Source organism: Felis catus, chromosome B4 (assembly GCF_018350175.1).
Source record: "Felis catus isolate Fca126 chromosome B4, F.catus_Fca126_mat1.0, whole genome shotgun sequence".
In the NCBI taxonomy this organism is placed as follows: Eukaryota; Metazoa; Chordata; class Mammalia; order Carnivora; family Felidae; genus Felis; species Felis catus.
Genome location: NC_058374.1, coordinates 4926200 through 4945866, shown reverse-complemented (window position 1 = coordinate 4945866; position 19667 = coordinate 4926200). Strand labels below are relative to the sequence as shown.

At 54.2% G+C, this 19667-nt stretch overlaps 1 protein-coding gene across 5 annotated transcripts; it reads right to left on the bottom strand.

The window, feature by feature from the left end:
- Positions 1–4096: 4096 nt before the first annotated feature.
- Positions 4097–19627, bottom strand: AKR1E2 (aldo-keto reductase family 1 member E2). 5 transcript variants are annotated; one of them, XM_023256284.2, is made up of 11 exons: positions 19442–19543; positions 18820–18896; positions 15499–15666; positions 13608–13724; positions 13393–13470; positions 11558–11680; positions 9321–9418; positions 7340–7412; positions 6778–6861; positions 5601–5683; positions 4097–5340 (listed from the first exon to the last, which is right to left on the bottom strand). In XM_023256284.2, exons 2-11 carry the CDS (start codon positions 18859–18861, stop codon positions 5298–5300), a joined length of 909 nt encoding a protein of 302 aa, XP_023112052.2. In that variant the 5' UTR covers positions 18862–18896; positions 19442–19543; the 3' UTR covers positions 4097–5297. The 5 variants fall into 5 exon arrangements, 4 of the variants coding, with proteins under 4 accessions (XP_023112052.2, XP_044916754.1, XP_044916753.1 ...); XR_006600254.1 differs by having other exon boundaries at positions 5284–5340; positions 5771–6861; XM_045060818.1 differs by lacking the exon at positions 4097–5340 and adding an exon at positions 5361–5508 and having other exon boundaries at positions 19442–19627.
- Between the last annotated feature and the right edge of the window lie 40 nt (positions 19628–19667).

Here is a 19667-nt window from a genome sequence, read left to right as displayed (position 1 = left end):
AACAAGAAACTCAAAGGATAAACAGAGGGGGCGCCTGGGTGGTCCAGTTGGTTGAGTGTCCAACTCTTCCATTTCAGCTCAGGTCGTGATCTCACGGTTTGTGGGCTCAAGCCCTGAGTCAGGCTCTTCACCGACAGTGGGAAGCCTGCTTGGAATTCTCCCCTCCCTCAAAAATAATTAAACTTTAAGAAAAAGACATTAAGGGACAGAGGAAATAATTAACGTACTGGAAGATAAAACAATATAAATAACCCAACAGGAACAAGAGAGAGAAAGTCAGCTGGAAAAAACAAAACAAAACAACAGCCTTGTGGACCTTGAAGAAGAACAAAAGTTCTAACATTGTGTCTTTGGAGTAGAAGGAATTTGGAGATGTTGGTAAAAGATACGACTTTTAAGTTATGAGGACCTGATGTTCAGCATGGTAATTACAGTTAATGATATTGGACTGGATAATTGATATTTGCTTAAAGACTAGATTGTGAGTGCTTTCACCAAAAAAAAGGTGACCAGGGGCGCCTGGGTGGCTCAGTCGGTTGAATGTCCGACTTCAGCTCAGGTCATGATCTCGTGGTCTGAGTTCAAGCTCCACGTCGGGCTCCGTGCTGACAGAGCCTGGAGCCTGCTTCCGATTCTGTGTCTCCCTCTCTCTCTCTCTCTCTGTCTCTCTCTCTGCCCCTCCCCTGCTCATGCTCTGTCTCTCTCTCTCTCTGTCAAAAATAAGCATTAAAAAAAAAAGTTAAAAAAAGTGACCATCAGAGGTGATGGGTGTATTAACTAACCTGATCATGGGAATCATTTCATAATGTCTATGCTTATCAAATCATCATGCTATGCACTTTAAATACATACAGCTTATTTGTCAATTATACCTTTGTTAAATGGGGGGGGGCAGGAGAAGTGGGGGCAGAAACAGAAGAGGGAGGGGAATAGCTATAAAAGGGAACATGAGGACCCTCGTGGTGATGGGCACGTCCTTTCTTGATTGTGACAAAGGGTTCGCGAAACACATACGTGAAAAAAATCACAGACGCGAATCAGTACACATCTGGGGAGGTCCGGATAAGACCAGCGGATTGTGTCAAGGTCCGAACCCTGGCTGTGATGCGGTGCTGTGGGTTTTCGGGATGGTAACGTTGGGGGAAACTGAGTAAAGAGTACCTGGAATGTTCTGTCTTATTTCTTACAACTTCATGTGAATCTACAATGATCTCAGAATAAAACGTTTGCTTTACAAAATAAGAAACCGGAAAATTGATTCCAGATCCACACCTTCCCTCTCCTTCTGGATTCTTTTCCAGTCCCTGGTCAAAAGAACGTGGGTGAGACTCTAGCCTTAGGCCCTGCCACCAGCCTTTTGTAATCCCAAGAATGTGTGCTCGGAGGAAGCGGAATTAAAAACAAGAATAATTTATGGACCACCTGGTGGCTTAGTGGGTTAAACATCCAACTCGATTTCTGCTTGGGTCATGATCTCACGGTTCATGGGTTCAAGTCCAGCATTGGGCTTTGTGCTGACAGTGCAGAACCCCTACCTGGGATTCTCTCTCTCTCTTCCTCTCTCTCTGCCATCTCCTGCTCATGCCCTTTCTCTCTAAATAAACATTAAAAACAAACAAAAAACCAGGAGTGATTTAGCCCAGCCAGTGAAGCCAGTAACCCGATACACATCCCCTCCCCCTGTTCTGAAATTGAACCATGGGGATGTGAAGCCAGTCGTGGGACTTGACATTGCTAGTTACCAAATGGTGGGATAAATGAGAATTTGGGGTGAGGAATTCAAAAGTCCAAATGAACCCCAGGGGAAGAACAATCCTTTCTGGAAACTGTTGTTAAATTCAATTTTTAATTTTCCCCCACATTCAAATGATCAACCATAAATACTTTCCTTTTTTTAAATATATTTTATTTTTTAAAGCTTATTCATTTTTAAGGGGGGTTGGGACAGAGTGAAGGAGAGAACTCCAGGCAAGCCCCCGAACTTGTCAGCGCAGAGCCTGATGTGGGGCTTGAACTCACGAACCACGAGATCATAACCTCACCTGAGATCAAGAGTTGGGACACTAAACTGACTGAGCCATCCAGGCGACCCAGACCATAAATACTTTTCTTCAGCAACAGGAACTCTCCGACTTGAGAATATAGAGTTGGGGGGGGGGGGCACTCTTTTTCCTAAACTTCAGTGTCCAAAAGCTCAAATGCTATCAGTTCATAGACACATTTGTAAGGACTTCAAAATAGAATACTAACTTTCCTCCAGGAGATCTTTATAAATGTCTCGTCCTACTCAAAGTTAGCGAAAGTGTAATTTTTCAAAAAACTTCACATCTATTGGAGAGTCCAAATTTCAAAAATGGTGTCATTGGTAAAGGGGACTGAGAAGGGCCATGATCTATTAAGAGCACGGCACCACACGCTCTCTCCATTTGCACCCACGCGTCTTGGGGGGAGTCTTCAGCTCCAGCTGTCTGCCATGAAGACCACGTTTCAAAGGAAACTGCATTTAGAATCAGAACTTCAAATTTCTGTATCACAAAGTTATCGAATCAAGATTAACAAAAAACCAGTAAAGCATATTCACACCATTGCTTCGAAAAGAATTTGTTACCAAACACAATAAATTAGCGAGAACAGAGTTTGGACCATGATTAAATTTCTTTTCAATTTTTTTTTTTTTTATTTCATCTCTGGCTCAGCTTAACATTTTTTCTATTTTGAGGGGTGTTTTATGATGTACATAACACATGAGTAAAGAAGTGCATTTACAGAATTATGACCTAAATAAGCACACAGGTACTTGGGTGCAAGTTCCACAACTGTTACTAACAGTGGAGGTTCCAGCAAGAACGTGGACTCCAGGGGTGCCCGGGGGGCTCTGTTGACCAAGCCTCCCGACTGGGCTCAGGTCATGATCTCACAGTTGGTGAGTTCGAGCCCCACATCCAGCTCTGCGCTGACGGCTCGGAGCCTGGAGCTGCTTCGGATTCTGTGTCTCCCTCCCTCTCTGCCCCTCCCCTGCTCAAACTGTCTCTCTTTCTCAAAAATAAACATTAAAAACAAAAAAAAATTTTTTTAAACGATGGACCTCAGTTGAGAGGTCCGTTGGCCCTGCCAGCGCGGCGGGGGAAGGCAGTGCTGTCCCCTGTCACGGAGGCCGTGGGGAGCACGGAGGACCCCGACGGCAGCCCTCCGGACCGCTGTTCGCTCCAGCAAGGAGCGGGCGGGCCGGGCCTTTCGCCGAAGCGGCTGGGCGCTCGCGGACCAGGTGATGGGCGGGGCGCGCCGCAGGGAGAGCTGCCCCGCCCCCCGGCGCCCCCGGCGCCCCCGCCCCCCGGCGCCCCCCGGCGCCCCCGCTTCGCCTTCCCGGCCCGAGGCCCCGGCGCCCCTGCCGACCCGCAGAGCCGGCCCTGCGTCCCCGCGCCGTGCGCGTTCTCGGCAGCGCCACGGGCCGAGGCTGAGTGGGCGTGGACGTCCCGGGCCGGGGTCGGCGGCCTCTCCCGCGACCCCCGAAGAGAGCCTCAAGTCCACAGGCGCAGCAGCGGCGCCCTCTGCTGCCGGAGCCGCGAACGCACCGCCGAGTGGGTCAATGGCGCCCCTGGCGGTCGATCCGGCGCACAGCGCGGGGCCGGGCCGCCAGACCCTCCTCCAAGGCAGGGCAGGCCTGGATGCGGCCTGGGGTCCCACCTAGGGTCAGGCCTGGGGTGCGGCCTAAGGTCCCTCCTGGGGTCCCGGCCTACTCGCCTACACTTATCCGTAGGGACCGCCCCGGTGCTTTCCTGATGTTTCTCGGAGACTCAACGGAGCCTTCCAGCCACCGGAGCTGGTTTGCAGCTGAAGGAGTTCTCATCGCGTGACCACGTCCTTGACCCAGTGATTTAGGACCAGGTGTCCCTCATCTTTGCCACACTTGCTGGTGCTCTTGCTATTTCAAGTGGCTCTCGTAAAACACGACATAAAAATCTGTATTCCTTGTTTCTGTAGAAAACAGAAGTGTCTCCACCAGGCTTGAATTACACTAAGGACTCTGTAAGACGGGGAAAGCAGCAGCCGAGGGAGGAAGATCGGATCATCAGTTCAAGTCCGGTAGCTTTAAAGCTTACGAGTTAAATCTTCAGTATTTATTTACTTGCTGTCTTATCAAAATGTTAAGTGAACAGGTACAGGACTGTACATCCAGTATATAATGCATATGCCTTTTAAAAAGCAAATCACAGACCATGTGTGCTGTGGGACAGGTTTTGTGAAGTGTCCGTGCACATGTGTTATATATGTGTATGGATCACGTATTTTATGTAATTTGTTTATCTACATGGGTCATAGACATGGGCATAGATTAGAAGGACCCACTAGAAAGAGGATTCTTAGATATTGCTAGTTTAGGCCATTTTTACTTGTTATAATTGAGCTTTTCTCAGTTTTCTTTACATTCTGAATCCGGTAGAATTACTTCATTAAATAGCAAAATTCAGTAAATATTAGTAGAAAGCACTATTAGCCTATATGGTGAACTTTTCTTTCGTTTAACATAAACAGGGAAACATCCTGCCATTCATTCATGAAAATGAACCTTTTTCGTGGAACATAATAACTTGTAGCAGATTTTTAAGACAATGGCCCAAAGCGTGGTGCTCGAGTGCCATCCGGTGAGCAGAGAGGACACGAGTCACACACAGCCCTGAGCGAGCCCACTGGACGGACCCCGGACGCTGAGCGCAGGAGGGCAATGACCCACGTGTCCTCTCTGCTTGGGGTTCCCACAGCCGTATTTAAGAAAAGCCTCTGTGTTGAACTGAGACCCTCTCCCGCCTTCACCCAGCTTGTCTCTGCACGTGTGAACGTAAAGATTTTGCTTTAAAACCATCTGGGGGGATTGAGGGAACAGAGCCACACAGATGGCGGGAGGCCGGCCCAGGGTCTCAAGCGGGGCTGGGTGACACATGTAGAGACTCGTGCTATGGTCTCAAATCCTGTATTTAAATATTTCCATAATACAACCTTTTTTTCCAAGGGTAGAGGCCCGCCACACAGCCTGTCTGGTCAAAATCCTGTCACACTGTGCTCAAAGGAGCGGTAGGACTGGGGGGTTCTCCAGAGAGCGAGCACCGCTCCCAGGGCGGCTCCCTTCCCATCACCCACCACCGGAACTGTGTGGACCTCTCAGGGAGCGCAGCTCTGTTCCAGGCAGGAATCCGCCCAAGTCAAAGCCGGTCGCCCCCACCTCCCTGGCAGAGCCCTGCCTCGGCTCGGGCCTCGTGGACCCGTTGGGCCGGGCCGGGGGGGGAAGAGGGAGGCCGTGCTCAGTATTCTATGTTGAAAGGATAGTCCTTGTGGTTTTTAGCTCTGAAAAACAGGAAAACAAATCAAAATGAAATGTTTATTACGTTTAAGAGAAACCTTCTAAAAGACACGGCTGTGTGTTTTCAAGCTCCCGATGTATTCAGTTAGTCTTGGGACTCATTCAGAGGCCCATCCTCCGAGGGGAAAGCCTTATGAGAAGGTTTAATTAACCTAAAATGCATACGATCAACACCTATTTGGAATCGCCTCAACCCGAATACTGTTCCCTCCCCCTGGAACGGAGGTAGAGGAGACGTATTTACGTGGGCAAGGTGCACATTCGGAAATTCCTGTCCAGGTCGAGGATGTCGTTCATGTCCCTTTCTGATAATTCAAAGTCAAACACCTGCACCCAAAACAAAACGTTCACGGTGAAGTCAGCCCAGTGACCATCTCGTTGAGCACATGTCGCCTGCAAAGCGCTGCGCCAGACCTGCCGGGGACACAAGATGCGGAAGAAACACTGCACGCGGCACCCGCAACTTCCCCGGATCATCAGCCTTCCTCCGTGAACCGCGGCTGTGACCCTGTGCCTGACGCTGGCTGCCCCGGGCTGGGTGAGAGCCCCTGCAAAGACAGGACGTGTACTGCAGTCCCCCCCACCGAGGGGAATAAGGGACGAGCTGGAGTCAAGAGGTGGGAGGTGAGCAAAGAATTTTTCCCATCGCTCAAAAACAAAACAAAACAAAAAACACAAAAAAAGAACCCCCCCCCAAAATGAAAAACACCAAAAAACCCCTCCAAATCCAAATGAAAGTGAAAAACCAAAAACATTCGTGCCCCACGCCCTCCCAGCTCGGACACTGGGTCCCCGGGACCACTGGCTCTGACGGTAGCCATAACACAGTGTAATTCTTGTTTCTTTCCTCATAAAGCAGAATTCTAAGCTGCACCCCCTTTGCTCCTAATACCCGTGAGGACTATGACCCCCACTCCTGAAACACGATCTGTTCTCACAGGAGAGCCAGCCCCGGTCCCCAGCTGAGGAGCCGGGAGGGAGGGTGCAGCGACTCCCGGGAGGGGACCGGCCGGGCCCGGCCTCTACCCACAGGAGACCCTCCACCCGGTCTAGCAGAAACCAAGGGCTCGGTGTCAGCAGAGGCTCTGACTGGAGGGCCGCCTTCGGTTCTGGAAGGGCCCCACGAATCCAGGCAGCCGGGCGCAGCGGTCCTGAGACTTGGGGAGCAGGCACCCGGCTCGGGGGCACAGCCCTGCGAGCCTCTGGCCGGCACCCCGGCTGTTCGGGACCTCCTGTTCGCCGGCTCCCGGGCTGGGTTCGTGCCTGTCACACTCCGGGGTTCCTCGTGCTGTGGCCGCAGCTCCACCCGGCCCCTCTGCTGCGTCAAAGCCACACAGGGCCTGCTTGTGCGGTGGTCAGACCCCCAGCTGACTACCGTGTGATCCCAAACCCTCCGAATAAAAGAAGAAAAGAACCCTTTCCTGGATGTTCTCACGGATCCGTGTTGGGGTGACAGATTTGGGGATCACAATCACATTCCTCTGGATCTGAAATCGGATCACAATCTGCAGAAGAAAGGTCTCGTATCAGACAAGGGGAATCACAGATTCACACTTTACTGTGCAAAGTCCCAAAGTCAGGACAGCCGGAACTTTTATTACAGGCTCTTCTGTCCCAAAGTCCCTCAAACCCCAACTGTCATTTTCTGCACAGTTCCTCCAATGTGTGTAATGGCCACGACTGGTCCGTGGAAGAGCTCAGAGGACTTGCCAACGCCTTAATGACAGTTCACGGAGACGCCCAGCCCCCAAACACTGACATGAGAGCAAGAAAGTCTTTTCTGTTCCACTCAGCCGGGGGGCCCCACATTTGGAGTCCCGCCCACGGGCCTCGCAGCCTTAGTGGGTGGGAGCAGGCGCCCCCTGTGCTGGTGAATTGGAAGCTTGGGGCCAGAGTGAGCAAACCCTTCCTCCGTCCAGTCCCCGGCTCCGAGAGGAAGCGGGGAGACCCCCCCCCCCCCAGCCTGCGGGTAGCCCCTCCTACCTGGGCGGGAGACCTGTTGTACTTCTGTGCGATCCTCTGAATCACGGGGTCATCCAGGAGGGCCACCCCCTCACTAGAGAGAGCAGGACAGGGCAGGGTTCAGGGGGGACAAGGCTGGGTGCCTCCTGCTTTCAGACACACAGTACCTCCTCCAAAACCAAGACCTAGGTTTATTTTTGTCTGATCACAATACTTGCTCCGGGTAGGAAATTCAAATGATGTATAGGAGCTCATCACCCGCATCCCACCATCTAGAGAAGACACTTCGGTGGGGACAGCTGGGCACGCTGCTTTTCCATGGACATTTGGTGTTTTCTCGAGAGCCAGGGGGCAACGTGAGAGCGTAGGAGGCAACGCGTTCTCCGCGCCTTGGAGAGGCCCTGGGCAGGTAGGGCTGACTTCTGAGCTCTTACTGCGGGGCCTGGGGCGGGGCCTCTAGCACTGCTGGTAAATAATTGTCGATATTCACGATGGTAATTTCAGAACAGTTCAACTCAAATACCAAAACCGAGGGGAAGCTTCAGTGCAGAGAACTGGAAGGCTGTGGCCATGGCACTATCCCTCAGGGGCTGTTCAGCAGGGACAGGCCCTGGTCACCCTGGAGAGCCATTGCTTTGGCCCCTGCCACCCACTGTGGCTCCAGTGCCCCAAGTTCAGCCACAGAACAGGACCCCGCCTTCCAGCAGCTCCCCAGCCGCTACGAAGTTCAAACACATGTGCCCCACTTCCCACAGGAGACACACAGGTCATAAGAGTCAAATGCTTTCAGCCCTTCCTGGGCCCCTAGTCTGTCCAGGTCCTGAGCCAGGGGCTGTTGGAGAGCCACAAGTTACATGCGGCCCCTGTACTCACGCAGCTCTGACAAGTGGGAGACTGAAAAGAAAATAATGGCAAGACAGTGTAACGAGGGTTATGGACAAAACCTCGATAAGGGGAGTCAGGAGGGCTTCCTGGAGGAGGTGATGCTGACTTGAACTGGACATTAGAAATCAGAGTTAGCCAGACTTTAAAAACACAAGATGGTAACAAGATCTCTAGAGGGACGCCTGGTGGCTCAGTCGGTTAAGCGTCCGACCTCGGCTCAGATCATGATCTCCCTGCTCATGAGTTTGAGCCCCGCATCGGACTCTGTGCGGACAGCTCAGAGCCTGGAGCCTGCTTCCAGTTCTGTCTCCATCTCTCTTTGCTCCTCCCCTGCTCGCTGTCTCTGTCTCTCTCTCAAATATAAACCATTAAAAAATATGTATATAAACAAGATCTCTAGGTAAAGAGACCAACCTATGCAAAGGCACAGGCTAGAAACACAGCGCTCTACTCCGGGAGCCCCGCGTGGGTTCAGGTGGTGGGTGCACACTGTTTGCGGGAAGACACGAGGCCAGAATTAGGCCGAGGCCAGACCGGCTGGGGCTCCTAGGCCCGGCCAAGAACCGAAGGATTTTCAAGCAGGAGAGTGACCTGATCAGACTGAGACGGCTCCCGCGCGGACAACGGATTGGAGCCGGGCAAGTCGGAGCGGACAGGCTGCTCTGATTACCGGAGAGAACTCCCACTTAACTCGGGCCGTGATGGCGAGAACAGAGATCAACAGACAGATCCCGGGTTCTCTGGCAGAATCAGAGTGGATTCTGGGGGATGGGCTGGAAAGGCAGGATTGCTGGGTGTCTGGTCTGGGGGTGCGAGCGGGTGGGGGCTCGTGAACGGACGCAGGGCGCACAGCACACGGTTCCGGTGCTGGGGAAAGAGGACGCGTGCAGATGGAGATATCTGTGACCCATCTCGACCGGAAGGCGTAGCAGCAGGCCCGACGTGCTGGTCAAGAGCTCAGACCAGGCTGCTGCCCTCCTCTGGCCGCGGGCGCCGGCCCCTCCCCCAGCCCACACGCCCCGCCCACACCTGCCTGTGCTAGGCCCTCCGCTAACTATCCAAATCCAGCAGGAGGGGGCATCTCTCCCCCCCACCCCCACCACGGACACACCCCCACCTGGAACCGCCGAGGGGCCGGTAGGCTGTCACGGTCACATCTCTGGATTGGCAAAAGTTGATCAGACTCTTCTGGGTAAGATACGGGTGGCACTCGACCTAAAAGGAGAAGCACCGCTTACCGAGAAAATTCAGGTCACCGTACACGGGGGAAGGGCACACTCTTAATGTGTCGGCTGTCGCCGAGGAGCTCCGGGACCGCCTCGGGGCTCAAGCGTCCACACCTAAAGTGAAAGCCACTGAGAACGGGCAGGAGGAACACCCCGTCGCCGGACACTCGGCTGGCACCTGCTCCGGGAGGCCCTCCCTCTGACCCTTTACTTTCCGCTCTCGCCCGCGTCACCATCTGACATCTTCCACATCATACTTATTGGCTGTTGTCTGTCTCCGGCCGCTTGATGCGAGCTCCACAGAGGCAGGGGTCTGGGCTGACTTTCTTTTGTTCCCAGACACGCCCCCAACATCCAGAATAAGCCGGCCAGAGAACCCTCTGTCAAGGCTCGGCAGGTGCATGGAGGACGCTGGGGAGTCATGTGGGACACACGTGCTCCAGGGGACTCCAGTGGACATTTCGAGAAACTTGAGAGCGGGATTTCTGCCTGCACATTCTGCAAATTCTCACGTACAATTCCAGGTCATCAGTGGGCTGAAAATACTCCTTTAGAGTGAATTAAGAGCTGCAAACAGTGCCCTTGAGGGTCAGGAACGTGCTGGGCACAGCCACCACAAATAGCAAGGAAAACTCTTCTGAGGGGACGTTGCTGGGGGCTCAGAACCCCAATTAGGAAACAGCCCCTCGGGCCCCTCCCACCCCACAGAGGAGGCGACAGCTCTCCCCCCCCCCTTAAAGTGCTGCTCAACAGGAACCCCAACAGAACAGGGGAGTATATCATGCACGTGAACATTCTAGGCATGCCAGGGTTTAAAGCAGGGAAGCTAAGGGGCGCCTGGGTGGCTCAGTTGGTTGGGCAGCTGACTCCAGCCCAGGTCATGATCTCGCGGTCTGTGGGTTCAAGCCCCGCGTCGGGCTCTGTGCTGACAGCTCAGAGCCTGGAGCCTGTTTCAGATTCTGTGTCTCCCTCTCTCTGACCCTCCCCTGTTCATGCTCTGTCTCTCCCTGTCTCAAAAATAAATAAAACGTTAAATAAATAAATAAATAAATAAATAAATAAATAAATAAAGCAGGGAAGCTAAGGCATGCCTCGCGTCGGGACAGGTGCCGCTCTGAGGAAGGTGGCTAGGAGAGCTTCCAGAAGGCAGACGCTGTTGGGCTTTGGGCTCCAGGCGCCGACCAGCACGCTCCCCTGTGGAAACTCCCTGAGCGATGCCCGACCTCTCCTGCATCCACGCTACACCGTGTTTATAAAAAATGGAACGTGATGCTCTATTCTCAATATCCCCAAGCGGAAACTATGCAAGTGGCGTGTGCACGCAGCAGAATCCCACGCAGAAATCCGAGCGACAGACGATCGTACAGGAATGCAGAGGAATCCAACAGACGCGATGTTGGAGGAAGCCAGACGGGAAAGAGTACGTAATGGGTCACTTTATCTACATAAAGTTCAAGAGCCAGTGTCCGCTGTTAGTAATCGGCACACGGGCTGCCCTTTGTCGGGGGGCGGTCAACAGGAGGAAGAGTGGTGGGGCTTCGGGTGCTGGTCACGCGCTGTTTCTCAATCTGGATGTAGGCACAGAGTGAGGCTCGGTTTACGAGAATTTACTGAGCTCTACTGTCATGGGTGCACTTTTTAAATGTACATGACACCTGAGCAAATGTTTAGGTAAAAGAATGTACTGCAAAAAGGCCCTTTCTGCAAGCGAAGCCCTCTCCTCACGAGCCAGCTCTCTGCACAAAAGTCCTGGCAGAGTCCGTGAACCTGGGGTCTTTCGGCTGCCCGCCCCCCAGGTGGAGGGACGGGGAGGGGCCCAGGTGCCTTCCCAGGAAGCCGAGAGCAGCGATGTCAGGGAGGGAGGAGGGCGAGACAGGAGTGTCACCACTTCTGCACGGAGAGGACCAAGCTCAGCCCGTGGCCGACCTCCCGAGGACCCCACCTAATCGAACAAGCCTTTCCAGAAGCTCTCCGGCCTCGGCACCCGTTCCTTGCCTCACCGCTCCCTAAGTCACCATTTTTGCAGCCTCGGGAGAAAGATGCCTACTCTGTGCCCCCTGTTTCATTTCCAGCGTAGCCAGGGGGATCGTGACGGCTGAAAAGCCAACTCCATCTGTTAAAACCTCACCTGGTTCGTCAGTGGCTTGAACCTCAGGTTGGGTTTATTCAAAAGCCTCTCGAGCTGCTGGTGGTTGAAGTTTGACACCCCGATGGCTCTCACCAGCCCCGTGACCACCAGGTCCTCCATGGCCTAAAGACAACAAACAGTCATTCTGCTTCCCCCTCCCCCCACCATCGCCCACGCCCCTCCCTCCTCTGCACACGTCGCTAAACCGGCTCCACCCGGGCTTCTAAATATCCCACCCGATGCCCCACAGGCATTTCTGCCCCCAGGGCCTCTAGTGGCCGGGGACCCTGGGCACGTTGTGTGACCACACTGAGCCTCAGTATCCTCATCTGCAAATTGGGGACGAGCTTGTTCATGTCACAGGGTTGTTTTAAGGATCCCATCAAGTAACGCACACAAAGCATTTAGCGCAGGGCTAGAATGTGGCCAACACTCAACACTTCAGCTGTTATTTCTCCCCTTCCTCTGAACATGTGCGACACAGGGTTCGGCAGGGATGCCCGTCGCTCGCCGCTCTTTCTACCTAGCGTATACGCTTCCTAAGCGCAGTGACGTGCCATCATCCTCCTGCTGGCCGTGAACTTCAGGAGGTGTCGGGCTGGCGTGGGGCACCTCGTCAACAGTAGGTCCTGGGTCCTGAGCGGCCACGGGCCGGGGACCAGTCAGCGTGCACCAGCCACTGCCTGGAGGCACCAGCATCGCCCGGAGCCTCACCCGGGCTGCACGCGGCCCGGACCCCAAGCCACAGCTCTCCCGAGGGGCGATGCCGTGGGACAGAAAGCGCTGGGGCCTCTGGACGCTGGTCCTGACAGCCCAGATCCCTCATCTAATCTGTTTTGCCGACTGCCCTGTTTAAGAGAAATGGGGGGAGGGAGAGGGTGGCCTGACTGGTGCGCCTGCCGACTCTGCCTGGTGCTGAAGGCCTTCTCTCGCCCATCTCCCTGGACTGAGCAGGCTCCAGCGGGAGCTCACTGCTTCCCAGGCCTCACACCCGCCCTCCTCCGTCCCACACCGTTTGCGAGATTACACGCGCCAGGTCAGCGGGGCCCCACGGGAACACTGTCCCCTTCCACACCTGCACCCCTCACCCGCGATGCCGCTGCTCGCTACTTTATCCCAGGTCTCTTCCCCCTCTTTGCCTGGAAACCTGCCACTCGGCCTCCAGCCCCACACAGGCCTGGCTGGGCTGCCGGACCTCATTCCGAGACGCTCGAGGCCCAGCGGTCCGCAGGCACACGACAGCAGTGGTAGCTACGGCCAGGTAACGGATGGGGGGGGGGGATTCTTAAATGTTCTTTCTCATACTCTTCCGTATTTCTGTAACGACCAAGTGATACTCTCTCATCAACAAACAAGTGGACACCGGGGTGCCTGGGTGGCTCAGTCGGTCAAGCGTCCAACTTTGGCTCAGGTCACGATCTCACAGTTCCTGGGTTCGAGCCCCGCATCGGGCCCTGTGCTGACAGCTCACAGCCCGGAGCCTGCTTCGAGTTCTGTGTCTCCCTCTCTCTCTGTTCCTCCCCCGCTTGTGTTTTCTCTCTCTCTCAAAAATAAATAAACATTAAAAAAAAAAACAAAAACAAAAAGTTGACACTGAGACTAAAACGGGGGGGGGGGGGGGGGGGGCAGGGGTTCTGACTTAGTCATCCCTGGAACTGACGTCCTGGTAGAGGAACCAGCCGGAACTAGGGCGGCAGATGGGCGGCCGGGATCAGGTGCTGGTTTCCCGCTCACAGCGCACACGAGTGTGTCGGGGGACAACAGCAACCCCCTCCCCCCGACGCATGCACACGACCCGCCGTCACTTCGCCCGAGGCCGGCAGGACGCGCCTCACCTCCCACGTGTCCAGGAAGTCCGTGTCGCTGGGCAGCACCATGCCGTTGCGGTCCAGGGGCAGGTCTTCCTCCCCGGGCTGGGAGGGGCAGAGGCGGGGGCGGACGAAGACCGCGGGGTCCTTGAGGAGGCCTGGGGAGAGCTCCCCGCACCCCCCCGCCGGGCCTGACCAGAGGGAAGGTGCTGCCCCTGGGCTCTGCGCCTCCCGGACGGTACCTTGAAGCCCATGGGCCAGTGCATGAGGTAGAGGTCCAGGTAATCCAGCTTCAAGGCCTTGAGACTCTTGGTGCAGGCCGCCTTCACCAAGGACTTCTCATGTCTGGTGCACCAGAGCTATGGGGGGGCACAGGGGGAGGAGGAAGCCAGCGTCAACTTCTGCCCCTCAGTCCCCCAAGTCCGGGAGCAGGAAGACAGACGGCATCAGGGACCAGACGGCAACGAATACGGCGGGGGCAGCGACATCACCCTCAGATGGTTCCGGAACTCTCTCGGGAAGGGGTCTCCAAAAGCGGGCTCCTTCTGCCTGACTCCCACTACAGGGAGACAGGGCCACTGTGAAACATTTGGGAGGGGGCGGTCTGGTTATTTGGATCCACTAGGACCAGAAGAAACAACTAGAACCAGACCAAAGCAAACGGCTGTAAGCAGAGAGGAAGTGAACTCTGGAGAACTTGTACGTTGCTTCCCACCTACATCTCCACGTTCAAGGGCCTCTGTTCTCAGGGCCTCGTAATTCTGCAGGTTAAATTAGGGAAGTTAACACCCACTGCCTTGTATTGATTTAGAGATTTCCAGCCACACCCCCTGTGAAGTAGAAAATTTGCCATTTTCTCCCTCCCATTACGTGCCCTGTTACACTATTTAGTTCTATGACGGAAGCTAATCCGAAGACTCTGTCACAGCAAGAGAAAAACCAAAAATAAATAAGTACGAGAAAGAGAATTAAAAGATATAAAAACAGACTCTCACCATAGTGTATTGATGACAAAAGAGAAGAAAAAAAAACTCTAAAAATTATCATTAACAATAGTATTCTCGAAACAGCGAATATAAAAAAAATTGTATTTCCGTGACTTTTCCGAATTGCGGGAAGAGTGAACACACTTCCCCTGCGGACTCAGAGGGCACCAGGAGCAGCGGGCCCTGGGTGACGGAGCTGACGGAGCCATCCCGTCACCCACCTTGCCTCGCCTCGCCCTCACCAGCCCTCTGCCCTCGCTCCACAGGCACTGATGACTTACAGAAATCATCCAGAAGTGGAACAGAAGGGCAAATCTACAGAAACCACACTGAGTCCTGCAATTGTGGAAATTAGTCCCGGAAACTCCTCAGGAGATGATCGAATCCGGACCCCCGTTTTATACACGGTGGAGCTGTGTCATCCAGGGACTCTCCTGGTCCCTCGGGGTTTGTGACAGGAGGTGGGGCCGTGACAGATGGCTGGGCCATGAGAGACAGCGGGAATGACAACCCGTGGCTCCTGGCCTCAGAGTCCTAACAATCTGCTTCAAAGTCCAAGGCAGGGGAGTTCCGGAACTCTCCCGCGGTCTGGACCTGCCCCTACCGGGCCCTGAGCACCTGTCTCCCTCCTGAGCCGGCTCCCGTGGTCCAAGTCCGGGCTGTGAGTGTCCTCTGCCTCCCACTCCAACGCCTGCTCCCTCCGGGTGCTGCAGTCACCCAGCTCTGACACAAGTCTGGCTTGTCCGGAACCCGAGCTCCCCGCTGAGAACCCGTGCCGTTGTGCAGTGTGTGCAAAGCATAAGCCCCTTGAGAGGCGTGACTTCGTCACCTGGCCTGTCCCCGCTGCAGCCGCACTTCTCATGACTGACGTTTTCCGATCCAGGAGCACCGAGCTCCTTCCAGGCCCCCGTCCCCCCGGTGCTGTCCCGTGCCTCGGGCCCCTGCCCATGCTGTCCCCTCTGCTTGTCATGCTGTCCCCGACACCTGCACCTGCACCGCATCCAGTGCGTGCACGAAGCCTCACGAGTGTCCCGAACGCACTGGTCATCAGCTCCTGTGGGACCAGAAGACCCTCCCCACGCTCGGCTACCCTGCTGACCCAGCCCGCGTGGGCTGCACCCTGCTGGCCCTGCACGCCGAGTCCTACCTTACTGACGACAAACAGGTCCTGCCGGGTCACCACGCCCTCCTTGATCTTGCACTGGATCCCGGCTCCGACCTCACTCTCGTTGTGGTACAAGTAAGCGCAGTCAAAGTGCCGGAACCCCGCGTCTATCGCCACTTTCACTGCCTCCGTCACCTCGCCCGGAGCTGCCTACAAAACGAACGTGACAGAGGCGGTCCGCCCACATCAGGCCATCCCAACCTCAGCGCTGGAAAATGTAGAGTCAAACAACACATGAGCGAGGCAGCGCTAAAACTGGGGAAGGTCAGGGGCAGAAAGGATTTAGATGCAACCTAAGTTCCAACACCTTTCCTTACCTGGGGGAAACCCTACAGGTATTTTAGGGCCTGCAAAGAACCGAGCGAGATGCCGCGCTTCCCGAACGAGCAAAGGAATAAATAAACGCGGGATGAATCGGGATAGACACTGAGACGCAAGAAGGTGTAGACTCACCCTCTACCCGGGGAGACCAGGGGGCCAAGTGTGAAGGTAAGCGGGTGTCCGCTCACACGAAGACAACCCGGCACACGTGGGGCACCTCCCCAAGCCCCGAGCGGCACTACGGATTCCCTCAAGAAGGTGAGGTTCAGAAAACGCTCGCGGTGAGCTGGGTGGCTCAAGCGAGCAAAGGGACGGGACGCGGGGGCAGAGGCCTGGGGAGGACTCGGGACACAAGGCACGAGCATCCCCAAGGGCTCTGCAGCCCACAGGGCACCCCCTCGCGTGAGCCTCACTAACCCCAGGCGCCGGGCCAGAAGAATGGTCCGCCTCTGACAAGCAGCACATTCTGGGGGGCCAGAAGCTAAGGAAGCATCCACCTGAAGTTAGACAACGATCCACCCAGGAATTAGAAGGAAAGGGAATCTGGAAACAAGGACGCACATCAAATAAAGATATGACACAGAAGATCAGCAGAGCCGGAGGTTAGTTCTTTGAAAGACCCTAATAAGGTGGACAATCTTCTCCCAAGACTGGAAACCCGAAATCCGGTCATACAGATACAACAGAGACCCCAAATCTCAGGAAATGCTACCAGTAACTCTCAGCCGACAATTGGGACGAATGAAAAGAATGAGGGAAATCCCTAGAAAACCTTGCTCAAGAAGAAGCAAAAGCTGACTTCCCCTATAATTATTTCTAAAAGGAAGCAATTAAACACACAGAGTTCTGCAAAAATTTCAAGGATGTAATCGTCCCAATTTAACACAAAATCTTTCAGAGAAGAGAAAGAGAGAGAATACTCCCAACCCCTTCTACCAAACCAGCATAACCCTGGAGTCAAAAGCAGACAAAAATATTCAAAGGAAAGGCCTGAGTTCATCTCACCCATGAATAAGAGTTGCAAAAATCCTAAGTAAAATGACATCAGAATGGATGCGACAATGTATATGAAAAACTAACATACCACACCCACAGAGCTTATCTTAGAGAGCCAAGGGTGGCTTGATATTAGAAAATCCATAATTCACCACATTAACAGATTAAAAAAGAAATCACATGGGGTGCTTGGGTGGCTCCGGTTGGTAGAGCATTCAACTCTGAAGCTCATCTAAGGTCATGATCCCAACGTCGTGGGATCCAGCTCTGTGTTGGGTTCTGCACCGAACGTGGAGCCTGCCTGGGATCCTCTCTCTCTCTCCCTCTGTCTTCCTCCCCCGCATGTGTGCTCTCTCTCTAAAATTAAAAAAATAATAATAAAAAAATAAAAAATAAATCATGTCAGTCAATGTTGGGTAAAGTGTGTGATTTAAACTCTCAGTCAACTTGGAAAAAATGAAGCTCTTTAACCTGGTAAAGAATGTCCACATTTAAAACAACAATAAATATAATTAAAAAAAAAAAAAAAAAAACAAGAACAAAAGCAAGCCAAAGAACAAATGGGCAAACATCATCCTAAATGTCCAAGTATCAGAAACAGTCCCTTAAAGTCAGGAACAGAACAAGAATGGTCACTATACTGGAGGTCCTAGCCATCCACAAGCAACTCAGAAAAAACAATTTGGGACTTAAGGATCAGAAAAAAAGAAATGAAAGGATCCTTATTTGTAGATGATACGATCATCTACGTAGAAAGCCCAAACGAATTCATAGGCAAATTAAAAGAACTCACAAGACAATTTGGCAAAGTGGCCGAAAACGTGATGAATATACCAAAGAAGGCCTTTTTTTTTTTTTTTTTTAAAGAAGGCTCCACACCCAACAGGGGGCTTGAACGCCCGACCCCAAGATCAAAAGTCGCATGCTCCAGCGACTGGGCCAGCCAGGCACTCGGAGATGATTATTTTTCAATGCATCAACAGCAAACAAGCTGAAGACATAATTTCAGAGAAGTTTCATTTCCAATAGTATCGTGGACGGTCCAGGATCAGGAATGATTCCATCAAATGAAGTGTATGCTTTGTACAGGGCAAGCTGTATATACAACCAGATGAAGAGAGAGAGACGCCTTCAATCCAGGACAATTCATTAACACAGAAATACACTGGGCTTGTAGAAAGCCAGATTTAGTATCATCAAGTTGCCAGTTCTCCCAGACTGATCTACAGATTTAATGTGATTCCGCAGGCCCAGAATGGGCTCTGTCCCCACCTCTGGGACCTGGGCTGCCCTGTGTTTTCTGCGGCAGAGATGTGAGCTCCAAGCCTAGGCTCCAGGATGCCCCTTGCTCTCTGGTGCCTGGGCCATCACCGCGAAAATACCCCAGATTCTCCTGCTTGAGGTCGAGACTTGCGTTGAGCCACGAACTGCCCAACAGTCCCAAGTGAGAGCGGCCAAACCCCAGACACTGAGCGAGCGGCCCGGATGCAGAGAGCCCAGCTGACCACCCAACAGGCAGCAGTGATGATGCACATGCTGCCGTAAACGATGGAGCTTCTGTGATTGGTTGTGGGTGCATCGCTTCCGGAGCAACCGACAGCTGATGGTTGATCTGTGACGGTACACTGCTGGAAATAACTAAATCCAAGCAAGACTTTGTGTGGATCCAGAAGGGGTCACTAAGACTGGTCCGTGCACCTGAAGCCCAACAACCACAAAAAGGAACCTTTGGGCCACTGAAACGGCTTCTGCAGGGTTCCCTTCGCCGTGTGCAAGGCAGTACGCCTGGACTCCCACCCCCAGCAGAAGACAGTGCCTAGGAGCAGGACTGGAAGCAGGCAAGAAAGTGCGAGCATGTAACCCCCTGAGCCCCCTGAGCAGCTCCCGAAAGCACATCCAGGGCCACGTGCTGAGAACCACAGTGAGTAGAGTTGCCTCCTTGGTCTTTAAGAGTTGGGAAGTACATAGAAGAAACGATTTAAATACTGTTTTGATGAGCAGGGGTTGATGATTCCAATGCCTACTCATCTGGTAGCTTCTTAAGTGACTTCTCAAATGAACATCTTTATTGAAGACAAAGTGTCCAGAAACAAAAGAAACAAGGAAGGCCTGGTTAGCGCCTGACTGAAATCACGGATAGGAGTCACAGCGGCCAAAGTGCAGCAAGTCCCCGAGTGCCCCGCCTGGTTCTCACTGGGCGCTGCACGCTTTCCCTCTGAAACCCCACTGGCGGTGGGGGCACCTCCTTGTCTGTCCTGCGGGTGGCAAGTCCCGCCAGCCTCTGGGGAGGCGCCACCAGCCACGACCACCAGCCCCGACCCCAGCCAGACCCCAGCCCTCCGGCCCAGACACTGCCCCGACCACCTGCTGCTCCCAGCCACGACCACCAGCCTCGACCCCAGACCTCCGGCCCTGACCCAGCCTCACCACCGCTCCCGCGAACTTTTACTTCCGAACGCCCCAGGCACCGCCAGCATTTCCGGAGAACCTCTCCCTTCAAACGGGGGCGGTGGCGCCGAGGCCGGCGGCCCTGGGGAGCCCCCTCCGCGTCCCGGAGCGCCGCGGACGGGAAAGGCCCTCCCTCCCCCAGGTCGTGAGGCCACCTCACCTTCCAGGTGCCCAGGCCCAGAGCCGGGATCTTCTCCATGCTTGCCAGCACTGACGCCGCGGCCGCACGACTCCGGGGGCGCCACTCCGCCTCTAGCTCTGCGACTGCGGACGGCGGGTGGGTGGGCGTGCGGGCGGGCGCTCCGATTGGCCGCAGCGCCAAGCGGGGGGCGGTGCCGGCGGGAGGCAGCTCTGATTGGCTGGCGGCTCCAGGGCGCCGTTAGCTG

Bases quoted from the DNA above. Each gene is read 5' to 3' on its own strand.
- AKR1E2 (XM_045060818.1), bottom strand. From the start codon at position 18,861: ATGAGTAGGCATTGGAATCATCAACCCCTGCTCATCAAAACA. The intron at 7,413-9,320 runs GTGGGGGTGTGT...TGCTCTCTCTAG, and splicing joins CGGCCCCTCGGCGGTTCCAG to TGAGGGGGTGGCCCTCCTGG. The intron at 6,862-7,339 runs GTAGGAGGGGCT...TTTCTTCTGCAG, and splicing joins ACAACAGGTCTCCCGCCCAG to ATTGTGATCCGATTTCAGAT.